Here is a 14,554-nt window from a genome sequence, read left to right as displayed (position 1 = left end):
CAAGTAATGTCGTGTAATTATTAGCAGAGTTCTTTTTTTTTTTTTCCCTTCTCTGAGCATCTGTTTGAAATCTGATGCGCCACACCTCCACCAATCTGCATTTACTCCACAGCCTCAGGAAGCAGAGAAAGACAAGCCCTCATGGAGTCAAACCAGGTCCATGGTATTTTGTTTGTATTGGTATGATTTGTCCTAATACACCTGAGCTGATCTGCTTCACGGTTGGCACTCAACCAAACTGAGAAACTAAGATCAGGTATTTCAACCATCAGTTGTCAATTATGCAGGGTGCTACGGAGTACACAGAGCAGGACACTAGCATAAAGCTTGCAAAAATTCATATAACTAAGATCTCATCCAATAGAAAGCCTTGAAAGTCTACTGATCACAATGCATGCGTTTGCATCTTTCTAAAAGTTTGCAATAACTAGCGAGAAAACATCCCAAGCAGGACAATAACAAACTTCTTTCCTGCAACCCCAAACTGCCATGAATTGAACTTAAAACAGATTTGAAATAGCACCTGCCCACCCCTTCCACACTGGGAACGCAGACACCCCACTAAAGAAAGGCCTTGTTTTAGGGACCCTTCTCCTTTTGGCAGCCCCACTAATTAGAGAACAAAGGTCCTGAGATCTAACGGCTTCAGTATCGACCTGCCACATAAACTTCAAAGTGAAGGGCCACTTTCATTTCAGGGCCCTCCTTCCCTCAGCGCCAAACAGAAAAGCACAGCTACTTACGCAGTGGATGTCCAATCCCCAGAGGTACCCCCATCTGCAAGAAGGTGGTTTCTGTCTGGTCCAGGGGGCCCATGGGCCGCGGCAGCCGTGGGAGATGGGGAGGAAAATGAGTCCAGGCTGCTGGGAGGAGTGTCCTCCTTAGGAAGATTGGGACGGTCACCTGGGGAGGAGAAAAAGCCATCAACTTTCAAATACTCAGAGGAAAAAAAAAAAAACTCCACTAATAACTACATGGTATCACTTGATTAGTCAATCAAATTATATCCAAAATTACATTTACAATGCAGCCTGAGAGTATTTTGGTGCCCTGTCTTTGGGGATGTTGGTGGTTTCTTTCTGTTTTTAATTTTAACCAAAGATGCTTAAAATAAATTATAGGTAATACAAAGTGAGAAGTGTGTTCCCCACAAGAAAAAACAATAATCCAAATCAGATCAAACGGAAGGTGAAAGCCTTAATGGAGGCCACAATGACTTCCTGGTCTCTAAGGAGCACAGTCATAAATCAGTGATAACCTCGAAAACAATCCAGAGCAGTACACCAGTGCTGCAGGGTCCAGCCTCTCACTTTCTAGTCACGTGATGGCCCTTTAAGCCACTGCCAATCACCACCCGGTCATAACAAATTCAACGACTTGAAAGGGACCTTATCTTCTGAGCTGGTGTCTCGAATTGCAATTTAATAGCCCAATTTATTCAATCCTGGACACAGAGAAACTTCCATTTCCCGGTGAACATTAGGGAGGATGTTCTCCAAGAATCAGACCCCTGCAGTGACTGCAGGGGATGACCTTAAACCCAAATGAAAATGCATTTCTTAAATGGGTTACACGACTTATTCGTTCACAGGGGACCATTTTGTGAAATGCGTTTGTATCTGTACACGTTATGGGCTTGGGTGGGAAATGCAGAAGGTAGAAAAGCTCAGAAGAGCGGCCGCGTCCCTCGACCGGTCTCCTCGCTTTCCTGGTACACTCCCAGCTGCCGTTAACACATCTGAACAGCCCGCGTTGAAGCTTGGACCCTTCAGCCGTAGTCAGATTCCCCATTCAATCGTAACTGCTCCGGGGCAGCAAATTTCTATTAAGACAGCACTGGCTTGGCCTTGATTTTATAAATGCTGGGTCACAAGAGTTGCTCAACAAACTGCCATGGCAGATGACACACAATGTGGAGGGGTCACACCCCAGCCACACACAGCTTCCGGCTGATTTAACCTTCGTATTTCCTCAGTCCCAAGTCCCAGAGATAGAGGATGTATGAACACCAGGAACAGCGAGGAACGTGCTCTCGGAAAACCATCTTAGATGGATTTCAATTCTGCTAATAATGGAGCACAAGAGCAATCCTGGGCTCTGATGAAGCTCGCTCCCAAGATACCAATCTTGAAAACTGACTGTATAAAATATTTCAATTCTGCTAATAATGGAGCACAAGAGCAATCCTGGGCTCTGATGAAGCTCGCTCCCAAGATACTAATCTTGAAAACTGACTATAAAATAATTCTTACTTAACTCTGACCTAGCTTACAACTAAGGCTAAAAGAATCTTAGAAGTGGAGATCTGGAAAAGTGGAATTCAGGCCAGGAGGAATTAGAGGGGGTGATGATGGCTGAAGAAGGGACCCCTTATAGAAGCAGCCAGGGGGGATGCTTGATCCCGTGCAGAAGATTGCGGTGAGGGGGTTTTCTGAGCTTTTTCTTTCCTAAGTGCATGGTCAGGGAGAGAGATACAGTGGGGTGAGAGGTGAATGTGATCTCTGTGAGCAGGTCTTCTCCCTGGGCAAAGTCGCTCTACAAAGCCTTGCTCTCTCTCCGTTCACAAACACACAGCCCAGAAGACCATATGCTTCCTCTTTCAGTGAAGTTCCTTTTTCTACTGCCCTTCACCGCAAATGTATTTAGCTAACTGGAATAATTCAGCCCCAAAAAGAAGGGCTCATTTTCAGGCAAATGAACCCAAACCCACTGACAGATCTCTATGATTTCCTTTGGATTTATTTTCGTCCTGGGATACAGTCCACTTTGAAACAAAGGCTGCCTCTCCCCCTGTGCCTGGATAGCTCAATCCATCCAGTTCTTTCCTGCAAATGAGACCTGGAGCTCCAGCTTTCCAGGACCCTTCTGCGTGTCGTTCAGTCATCCTGGGCAACAACTCGCTTCAAAACTAAGAAGGTCTCCTATGTAACCCCAGCACGGAGTCTAAAGTAAACTCCTGAACGTTTACCTGCACGACAGCTGCCAATTCAGGGCTTGGCTAGAAGTTGCAAAATATGACCAGCTCTGCAGCAGAACAAGATAACCTCCAGAGTGGGTCACACGCTAGCAGCTTCCTGGATGCAGGAGACTGGATGTTGGCCCTCTGCTCTCTGGGCTGCAGGCCCTGTCTCTGGGGCAGGGCCTGACACAGCAAAGCAGCAAGTGAGAGTCTGGGCCCAGCTATTCCCTGACTCACTCCTACAAGGAGAAACGTGTCAATGAGAAGCAGCTTTGGGGAAGTGGAGCCCAAGGGTCTAAGGTTCCTTTCAAAAGATACCCGAAAGGTTCTCACAACCATATACACTAGCTCATCACCACCCCCTCCAATCCTGTCCCTAAGCAGACTGACACAGCACAAATTGTCACTCAACATATTAAATCACGTGCTAGTAAGAGAATTTCTCCCTTCCTTCCTTCCAAACAGTGGCAATCTGAGCCCTCAAGTGAAAAGAATATTGATACAAGGGCATAGGTTTACACAAAGTGATCAAACGAAGAGATCTCTCAGCCTGCTTTCCATGTGCACAAAATTCCTCTCTCTCTCACTGTTCAGGAATGAGCTATCTACTTGAGAATCACTGCATTTGAGGAAACACTAATATCAGGCATGTAAAGGTTAAATAGTCTAAAATTTTAGTTCACCAAAATTAAATGACTTCTTTTTAACTAGTAGGAAAACAATAAAGCTTTAAAAAATTCTATGTTTGACAATATCAGGAATAAAGATTTTAAATCCTATGAAACTAATTTGTACTTGAGAACTACAGTCCAACACCCTCGTCATTTCTCACCTTTCATTTCTCCAGAGTGTCACACAACCTCTTTCCCTAGGTGCTACCCTTCAACAGGCAACTCCAGACTCATCACCTGCGAGTAACAGGGTTGATCCAAGTACGCGAACAAAAATGGTGCTGACGGGCTTTTGCTATGAACAGACTCCAAGATGAGAAACTCACTAGACTACAACTACCACACCTAGAAGAGAAAATGACTTCCTCACAACCCCCAGCTTAATTCCCACCTCCTCCATAATCTCTTGCCAACCACCTTTTCTGCTTGTTCTCCTTTCTCACGACAGCAGGCAAGCAGAAGTCAAGTTTACATTGCACTGTCAATGCTTTCATGACCTGATTTTAGCTCCCCACCTCCGTTATGCATCTTTTGAGGGTGGAGACCATGTCTCATCTTGCTAATCCTTAGAGAACACAATGCAGCGCCAGGCAAATCAGGAGGCTTCAGGAAATACTGGCTGTGGACTCACTGCCACAGAAAAGATCATGAAATTGAAAAGCCAATGCCTCTAGGAATTAAGAAGGAAAAAAAAATCTACAAATCTCAAAGTATTGTTAGAAAATCTGCACGCAGCTTCTGATAATCATCCTCTCCCCTTTCAAGCCACAAACATCTCTCACCCTCTTTCTTCAATTTACTGAGGTTCTACTTATGTATACTAAGGCACATTGCAGATGCCAAGTTACAAAGGTGAAGAATCAGCCTCTAACCCAAAGGTGCAGAAGACAGTCAGGTAAAGCCAACACAGCAGAAGGTGGTAGGGTGTCGTTTTATATCTCACTAAGGCGTCTGGATTTGTGCTACAGGCATTAGGAAGTTATCGCAGGGATTAAACAAGGAAGTGATACAGATTCAAGAGATATTCAGGTATTACAGTCATCGGACCTCTGTGAATGAAGGTGAAGGGTGAAAGAGGAACCTACCATGACCCTCAAGTTCTTGCTTTAGGTAACCGGGTGAATGTAGAATTATCCATTGAAATAGGGCATGAAAAACAAGGAGCAAGTTGCGTGTGGGAGATAATAAGACCAGCTGTAGACATGTTGGGTTCGAGGGGGTAAGAGATTGAGGGGAAGATGTCCAAAGGAGAGCTGGTTATACAGCCCCAGAGCCCTGGAGAGATGTCTGGGATGATTTTATTGAGAGGCATGTGGGTTGAGTTGAAGTCATAGCGCTGGATGGAGAGGGCAAAGGAGAAGATATAGAAATGGAAGAGAACCCTGGAGGAACTTCAGAGTAAGGAGCAGCCTTCTCCTTACTGATGGTGGTGGTGGTGGTTATTGCTGTTACTATGGTAAACAGAGAGAAGTGTTATCTTACAAGTATTTAGGTTTCTGGCCCAGACATAGATTCGCATAAAAAATGGACCAAAAAAGTATTCACGAGGACATGCCTTTCATGTCAGCTACTGGATTTCACTATTTAGTCTGTTTCTTTATGACCCTGAGTACAGGCACATGTGTTTTGTTTTCAGGAAAAGACTAAAGCGATCTTCAATGACTGACAGAAAACTGAGCAGGAAGAGGGAAAAAGAACTTGATAATTCTACCACAGTTAACAATACACAGGATGTTTATCTATCTATCTATTTATTTATTTATTTATGGCTGCACTGGGTCTTCGTTGCTGTGCACAGGCTTCTCTCTAGCTGTGGCGAGCAGGGGCTACTCTTCATTGCGGTGCACGGGCTTCTCACTGTGGTGGCTTCTCTTGTTGCAGAGCACGGGCTCTAGGCGTGCAGGCTTCAGTAGTTGTGGCACACGGGCTCAGTAGTTGTGGCACGTGGGCTCTAGAGCGCAGGCTCAGTAATTGTGGCACACGGGCTTAGTTGCTCTGTGGCATGTGGGATCTTCCCGGATGAGGGCTTGAACCCGTGTCCCTTGCATGGACAGGCACACTTAACCACTGCACCACCAGGGAAGCCCTATCTCCTATATTTTAACATGCTGATCAACTTTTACTCTAGATAGTTGAACTTTCTTGTTCTGATGATTTAAGTGCTTCTCTCCACTCACCTTCTGCTCATTTCACTTAAACAGAACTGCTGTTGGAGGGAACGAGGCTTAGAGTTTTCCCTCCCATTTCATTCATTTCTTCTTTGTCCATCTCTCAAATAAACTTCCTAACTGTTAAGACGTCAGAGATGGTTCCCTTTGAATCCATTACCTGCTGTTTTCTACTCAGCCTAGAATGTTTGAGTATGAGCTGAAACCACAGGAGGTTTCTGTTATTCATCAGAGATGAGCTGTCTCCGCTTATAAGGCTGGTACATGCTCCCCTCTCTCAAACATCCTGGCTTATGAATTAGAAGAAAGAAAGAAAAAGAAAGGGTCCAGAAGAGAAGAAAGAAAAAGAAAAAAAAAAAGAAAAGAAAAAAGCAAAAAAAGGAAAAGAAAGAGAGAAAAGAAGGGAAGGGAAGGGAAGGGAAAGAGATCTAATGAATTAGTTAAACTTCTGACAAACTCTGCAGTTACGTATTTGGTTAAATGAAAGACAACAGCAGACTCTCTCTGTGGTTCCGCTGGCACAGAAATATGCTTCCCGTCAGAATAATCTTAGACGCTTCTAAATATCAAACAGCTAGTCACTAGGATCAAAGAAAGATTTATTGTTATAAGTGCAGAACAAAGTAACTGCACTTGTAACAACACAGTAACACTTTTACAGTAAAGGCGAATCAGGAAATTTCCAGTCAAGATGGCAATGAAATTTTAAATGGAAACCCACCTCTCCTCTCACATATGCCCAACAACAACAGCAATGAAATGACTTTTTAAAATAAATTTGCGCTTGAAAACTTGTTGCACATCTCTGTGAAACAGAAACAGAAAGGAAATAGTTTCAGAAGTCAGCGGGAGTACAAGCCAAAAGTCTACCAGCTCCATGACTCATCCAAACCAGCAGAACCAATAGACATTTAAATCCTGTGGTATCCTTAGGTCAATACATCTACAATACACCAGGCATCGTTCAGGGGTAGAACCAGGCTCCCCATGTGGAACTAGGGGTTGGGAGACACTCACCACACTAAATGGAGGCCAAAAATCTGTGACCAAGTTCCCCACTTGCCTGGAAAGTAGATTTGATAAGCCCACCCCCTCCCCTCCCCAGGATGAGAGTTACGTACAGGAATAATAGCTGGTTCTGAACCAAAGCACCTGGTTCAACCTGGTGAACACAGTGGGCAAGAGCCGGAGAGGGAGCAGAAAAAAGAAAGAAGGAAGAGAAGGAGGCTCTAAGTCGTCCCAACGACAGGTACACACACAAAATCCTCCTTCTCGATGGACATATACCTACAGTTTCTAAGAACATAAAGAAAACTAGGATAGTAAACTCAACAACAACGGAAATTCAGCAATTTAGAGATTTGTAACACAAAAGAGAAGTGAAATTGCCAACATTCAGATCCCAGAAAAAGAAGTATATTGAGAGGAAGAAATATTTAAAGAAATAATGACCAATTCCTCAAAATTAAAGAATTTCAAAGACCTCAATCTAAAGGACTCAGAGTACCAAACAGACAAATAAAGAAAATACTGCACATAAGATACCTTACTGCAAAATTTGAGAATATCAAATACAAAGAAAAAAATAAAAAGCATCCTGACAGAAAGAACAGACCATATTTTTTTTTAAAAGACCCAGAGTGACATCAGAGTTCTCAACAGCAAAACTGAATTCAGAACAATATTGAAGTAACATTTTTCAAGTATTGAAGGATAAGAATTTTGAGCACAGAACTGTATATTCAAACTGCCAAACTGCCTATCAAATGTGAGGGCGTAATAAACATATTAGACTTTAAAAACACCCAAGGTTTGCCACATAAAGAACTACAATGATAACACTCCCAAAAGACAGTTTTCAAGTATTTAAATAAAAGAAGCAATATGAGATTTTCAACGTCTATCATTGTCTTCTAAAAACTCTAGGACAAAAGAAAAGGGAAAAAAAAAATAACCAAAATGATCCAGAACCTAGAATCTAGAAAATATCAACATAGTGGGGGTGGGTAGCCCAAAAAGGAAATGAGAGTCCACTGGATATTTATCTTATTAGAGATGGAAGCAGAAACATAGTTGAATTTAAGAAGCCAACAGAAAAATAAGCTTATAAATCTCAAAATAAGGCAACCACCTTAGAAACAAGAACAGGATAAACATTATTAGAAACAGCAGAAGAACATTTGCTTTTGTAAAGAGAAAGGAGGAAAGAAAACAAAAGGGTATCAAAAGTCATTAAATAAAAATTATAGGACTTCCCTGGTGGCGCAGTGGTTGCGCGTCCGCCTGCCGATGCAGGGGAACCGGGTTCGCGCCCCGGTCCGGGAGGATCCCACATGCCGCGCATTAAATAAAAATTATAAAATGACAGAAATCCTAACATAATGGTAATCATAATACACATAAATGGATTAAACTCATCAATTAAAAGACAGCGATTCTCCAAATATATTTTCCAAATCCAATAATATGTTGACTACAAGAAACATGCTTACAACAAAAAGACAAAGCAAGGCTGGAAATTCAAAAAAATAAAGCTATACTAGGCAAATATAAATCAAAATACACAACGATCTTAATAAACTACATGAGAGATAAAGAGGGTCATTTTATACTGATAAAAGGACAAGATGATGGAGCAAGAAGATAAGCACCTAATGATACAGTCTCAAGCAATATATAGAACCGTAAGGAAAAACAGAAAAATCAACTCTCATTATTGGAGACTTTAACACACTCCTCTCAGACAGTGCTATCAGGCAGGGAGAGAGAGAAATATCTGTAATCAACAATACAAAACTGTTCTACTTTTTAGACACACACACACCTTGAAATAACAGAGGATAAATATTCTTCAAAACAAATGTTTTTTTAAGGATTTTATTTTATTTTACTTTTGGCCACACCATGAGGCTTGTGAGATCTTAGTTCCCCGATCAGGGGTCGAACCTGGGCCCTCAGCAGTGAAAGCGCAGAGTCCTAACCACTAGACCACCGAAGAATTTTTAAGGAAATATGTTGAAGGATGGATATTACACATCCTCTCTTCTCAGACCAAAATTACAAAATATTTAGAACTTAATAAACGAAAGGATAGATTTTACCTTTTCAATATGCTGGTAAACTAAATATGGTTAAAAAGAAAATCATAGGGCTTCCCTGGTGGCGCAGTGGTTGCGCGTCCGCCTGCCGATGCAGGGGAACCGGGTTCGTGCCCTGGTCTGGGAGGATCCCACGTGCAGCGGAGCGGCTGGGCCCGTGAGCCGTGGCCGCTGGGCCTGCGCGTCCGGAGCCTGTGCTCTGCAACGGGAGAGGCCACAGCAGAGGAAGGCCCGCAAACCACAAAAAAAAAAAAAAAAAAAAAAGAAAATCATAATGGAAATTAAGAAAGATTTAGAACTCGACAATAAAGATATTTCATGTCAAAATTTCTGAAACATGGCACAATAATACCAAAGAAAACTTTATAGCTCTAAAATATTGATTAGGAAACAAGATTCAGAACATTTTCTATGCCATATTTAAACAGACAATTTCCCTAAACACTGACAGTCAAAGGGTCATCATGACTGTTTAAATATTCACATTACATTTACCCAGGGAAAACTCTCAAAACTAGAATTTACTAAACCATATTTGATTTCTTTTATATTTTAGTGTGCTCACTCAACAGGGATTACTTGTATACTATAATTAGTGTACACAGGGCTATTCCATAAAGTGAAAAGCTAATATTCTTAGCTATTATTTTTATTATCGATTGGTATGTAACACTTTCTGGGGGAAAAAATCTCCAAAATCACAGTGGAAATCGACTAGAAAATGTGACCAGACATATAAAAACTCACTACCTAAGTACAAAGAAATAAATCTCAAGGCTAAACATGACCTAGTTTACTATTGAGGGTGGCTTCAGCCCAAACGAGGTAGATTCTTTCCCCAGCAGGGGGCAAAAAAGCTGCCGTGGTGACATTTACCCTAGGCCCCTCCTCCCCTTGTGCCTGGATTGACTCTCCTGTCATTCTGCATTTTCTATCTTTTAAACAGGGCTGCCCAATAATAACCAATAACGTCTTGCTTAGAGTATTTCAATTTCTTCTTTGCCCACTTGGTGTGTCTGTTCTCATGATGCTACACCCAAGGAAGATTCAAGCACCAAAAATTGAGGCTTAATGTCTGAAGCTGAAGAGGGCACAGCATGTAGGGAACTGAGAAAGGCTATCCTCAAGGAAAACATGTCTGGGTACAAGTCACAGTAGTAGACAGACTAATAGCTGTGGGAATTAGTCTGTGATGGGAAGAGGCTGAAATGGGAAGACGATGATGAAATGCCACAGGAAGAGGAGAGTTTTGTTTGTTTTGCTAACTTATATAAGCCTGTTCAAAATATAACCTTTGAACTAAGCAGAAAATAGTCAGGCTGCCCTAGTTTCCATCGTGTGGCAGATATTATGACATCAATAAAATCTCCTTTGAGCCATAGTGGTCTTTCTTCCTAAGGTCACCCAGGACACACAGCATACTGAAAAGGAGAAGGGTACCTACCATCAAGAACAGTACTCCCAAACTCATTTCAAAGACACTCTGACGTAATTTCTACTCTGCTAAAATAAAGTCTGAATTGCTGTATTTCATCATGTCAAAAACTAGTTTCTAATACTGCACTGACTACTGTAAATTAGAATAAACCAAAATTTATGTTTTCCCTCCCCCCTGCTCAATATGCAATTGGACTTGACGTTGTATATCAAACCTGATGCTGAACAGTAAATATGGAAGTGACCTCTATAAATAAAGCTAAATCTGTCTAGGAGCTGGTGAGACGCTTCAACATATGAAACAGTAGAAGGAAAACATTCCCCTACCAATGTTCATAAGGCCAACATAACAGATGGGATGGGTGCCAACAGTGGCATTTTAAGGTTGATAGAGATCAAAGGACATAGCCACCATCCATTCTTTAATGACCCTGTGTACAGGAAAAGTAGCATGGACTAAGCGGTGCTGGTCCCTGAAATGCAGTTAATACAAGTCAAAGTATACTACTTAACTCATGAGAAATGATACATCATAGAACTGTCATACTGCATTGGAACACTAACCCATCTAGGAGAGCATTCTACTTTTTAACAAGGACACTCAAGAACACCTGAGTCATCCATAGCCTCACTCTTCCTACCTAAGTCTTAGAAGTACATCATAATGTCTTCTTGCTTTCAAATTACTGGGTGAGACTGTTGTAGTCATTGAAACATTCAAGGGTTCCAATGCTAAGTAAAGGAGCATGACTTCCACAACAGCTTATCACTCACTACTGCTCCAAAGGGAGGATTACAGTTCTGTCCAGTATTCTGTATTTGTATCTGGTCCTTACCGCTAGCATCCCCATATTTACTGACGTGCAGATACCAGTGTGACCAGATGCCCAAATGTATTGAGACTGAGGAAAACAGGAAAAGGCTACATTCCAACAACATAGAAAGACGGCCTGTCCTGCCTAGCTGGATTATCTAAGACTAGTTTTGTCCAAGTAGCCCACTCTTTGGCTAGTAAAAAAAAAAAAAAAAACAAAAAAACGGTGAACAGGCCTGTTTCTTCATAGCATACTTAGATACTCACCCAGAACCTCATGGAGTCCTATGAGCTTCTCGAACTAGAAGCTGCAGTATACACACGGAATGACTAGTGCACAACAGAGCAGTCTGTGAGCAGCATGGCTGAGAAGGGTCAGGATCAGATCCCAAACCCCACTAACACCTAACCAGCCAAAGAAAACCCAGCACTGCCTTCATAGCTTTCCATATGCTAGTCTACTTCAACTAAAATGGCCAAGGAATTGAGAGACCTTGCATTATAAGGCATTAGCAATAGTGGCATTATACAGATAAGATCTATAGAGAGAAAAAGAAGTTCCCCGCCCCCCCAAAAAAAGGAATCCAAAGCAAGACAAAGAGTAAAGTCGATATATTTTTCAGGCCAGATATTTATTCTTATCCTTCGAAAAACATAAGCCTAAAGAGTTATATCATATTATCTTGTACATTAGTTTGTACGTACACACACACACACACACACACACACACACACACACATACACAGGTAATTCCTTTCTTTAGTTAGAAAAATAAAGTTAGGTTAGGAGACTCAAAGTTTGACTTTAAAATTGAACTTTTAAAATTGCTAATGTAATTGGGTATCTTTCTTTAAAAAAACCAAATCCAACCCTCCCATTCAAAGGGAATTCTTCTTTGCTGTCCACAGAGCAGTAGGTAGTAAATGACTACTAAGAGAAAACAGTTTAGATTCTTTGATCAGAAACTCTTCCATTAAGGAAACAAAGGGGAGGGGGGATAAGAAATGAACCCTGCCAACTGCCCATTAAGGAAAGAACGCTAATTGTATTTCTCAGCAGTGAAAGGTGCACTGAGAGACCAGTTATAATTGCCAAGTGGAAGGAAAGGTTCCTAAAGTCCCACTGATCCCAATTCTCAGCTCTGCTGCAAATTAAAGCAATGTCATGCTGGGGGTGGTGAGGCAAGATGCCCCAGTTTCATTTGGCCTCATCAAACAAGACAAACCATAATGGGAACCATGATAAAGCTAAATAACATGCAGGTTAATGACAGTCAGTGGCTAGCTAAGAATAATTCCCTTGGGTAATACAATTTCTTTATCTGAAATCATGTCTAGGAAAGGGAAATGTGACTCTCAATGAAATAACCTCCCACCCCCAGTCCCAAAAGTCCAAAAAACAAAAGTACACATACATATGCATCCCCCCCAGAAAACTGAATAAGAGAGAAGTCAACTCCTAAACTATACATTAAACTGTCACAGTAAGGCATGAAAAGATGTAATGAAATTGCCATACAATTATAAAGCAGATTTTATTTTCTACTGCCTGAAGATATTAAAAATTAAGCATAACGCCTGCCTGAAAAGCTACCGAATGGCTAAGACATGCCAAAAGTGTATGCTAGAAACGCTGATGAGGGAATCAGCTGTGTTCTAATCGCGTGACATAAAACACAGACCCCATTATAACGTTACAGCGGCAGCTAACAGGCATTAGGTTACAACTCCAGGAACCACCTCTGCTACTTACAAGGTCAATGGAAGGCAGAAGCAATTCAATTACTAAGTGAATAAGACCAGTTCAGCTGCAATGTCAATAGAAGTCAAAGCAAATTGCTTTACTCTGTAAAGCAGAGAGCATTTTTATATCATAATCACAGTCCAGAGGCATTATTTATGGACTGAGATTTCTGCCTATATAAACAAAAAATATAACCACCATCTACGATTATCCTTCGGAACCAAAAAGTAATCAGATACTGAATCAAGCTGTCTTGCACAAACTTCTGAGGGAGACTGACATTTTGACAGCTCAGGAAATTTAGAGCAATGTGCTCAGAACACACTCCAGTCCAGCTGAGAAAGGAGGGTTGTTGGACTCCTAGCTACTTACCTATCCTCCTCCCCCATCACATCATTCTTTTCACCTGAACAATGTAAATTATTATCAATTGCCAGTTTAAGGTAGCAACCAATAAACTAATTAAGCTGGACAAAAATAACCAAAAACAAAAGACTAAAGTACATTTTCTTGGAAAGTATACCACATAGGAAAATATATTTGAAGCCCTCTATTCTATACATCAGGCCCTCAGGAAAATCTAAGCTAAAATTGAGTATTCACTAAATATTGGGTGGTTTACAGCCATTAACTCATTTGTTCTTGGAAAAGCCATGTGGAAGTTTACTGACCCAAACTCATGAGGCTTCAAGGGGGATTTGCCTAGGTCATATAAGACAGTAAGAGAACAGGGATTCAAATCCAGGTTAGGTTAAATCCAAATGTAACCACAAATAATTCTACCATTCAGTAAAACTCTTTGTGGCCTAAGTATTTCCAGTGATAGTGATCCCCAAAATGCTAGGACAATGTGACTTTGAGAGCAGCCCAGGTAGAAGGTGAAAGATGCATTAAATCCAACAGGAAAACACTAATAAGCAGTGACAGCTCCCCATTCTCAATGTACTGCCAATGAAATTTCTCCAGGTCAACTCATGCTAGCGGGACTCCATATGCTTTTTTCTTGGGCTCTGCTTCATTCTTTGCACTTCAAAATCTTCAACTTACACCCAACATGCCAAATAACAAGCACAACTTGCATCAGTTTTAGGCTGAAACTTTCGTAACTTAAATACACATCCTTGGATGCATGATGCATGTGTGTGTATGTGTACTTATATATGTATGCATGTACATGTATATAACAAGGAAAAAGAAATACAGATATGTTTAAAGAAGAAAATCATCATTCTCTCACTTCCTAAGGAAAACCACTGTCATAACTGATTAATATTCTTCCGGATTTATTTCTATGCTTATACATTTATTCATGTAGTTTTCCCTTTAGAAGTCAGGCTATTCTGAAATTCTATTTTATAACTTTCTTTAGTCATTCAAAATCACACCATGTGTATTATTTCTGTGGACACATTTCTGTGATCCTTGGAAGGCTAGAAGCCTGTGTGTGATTGCTGAGGACATGTACCATCTGCTTGTGTTTGGCTAGAGAACAAGGCCTTTAGGAGCACACCCACACAACAGAACACACAGAATACTATACAGCAGTGAAAAAGGAGAGGGCACTCTCTTTGTATTGATATGAAAACAATACCAGATATAAAGTTTTTTAAAATACGGTGCACAACTAGCTTTTGCGCACACAGGGGATATATAAAAATCTATA

At 41.2% G+C, this 14,554-nt stretch overlaps 1 protein-coding gene across 4 annotated transcripts in view; it reads right to left on the bottom strand.

Moving 5' to 3' along the window:
* Positions 1–720: 720 nt before the first annotated feature.
* Positions 721–14,554, bottom strand: part of ARHGAP10 (Rho GTPase activating protein 10) — a 337,918-nt gene continuing 324,084 nt past the window's right edge. For 3 of the 4 annotated variants that reach the window (XM_055085916.1, XM_028491746.2, XM_055085915.1), the window contains one exon: positions 724–903. In XM_055085916.1, coding sequence (XP_054941891.1) covers positions 740–903 — 164 coding nt within the window. In that variant the 3' untranslated portion in view covers positions 724–739. Of the gene's footprint in view, positions 904–14,554 lie in introns of all 4 variants that reach the window. The other variant, XM_028491747.2, reaches the window with a different exon arrangement.

The sequence above is a fragment of the Physeter macrocephalus genome, chromosome 7 (assembly GCF_002837175.3).
Source record: "Physeter macrocephalus isolate SW-GA chromosome 7, ASM283717v5, whole genome shotgun sequence".
Classification (NCBI taxonomy): domain Eukaryota; kingdom Metazoa; phylum Chordata; class Mammalia; order Artiodactyla; family Physeteridae; genus Physeter; species Physeter macrocephalus.
This window is presented reverse-complemented; position numbering and strand designations above follow the sequence as displayed.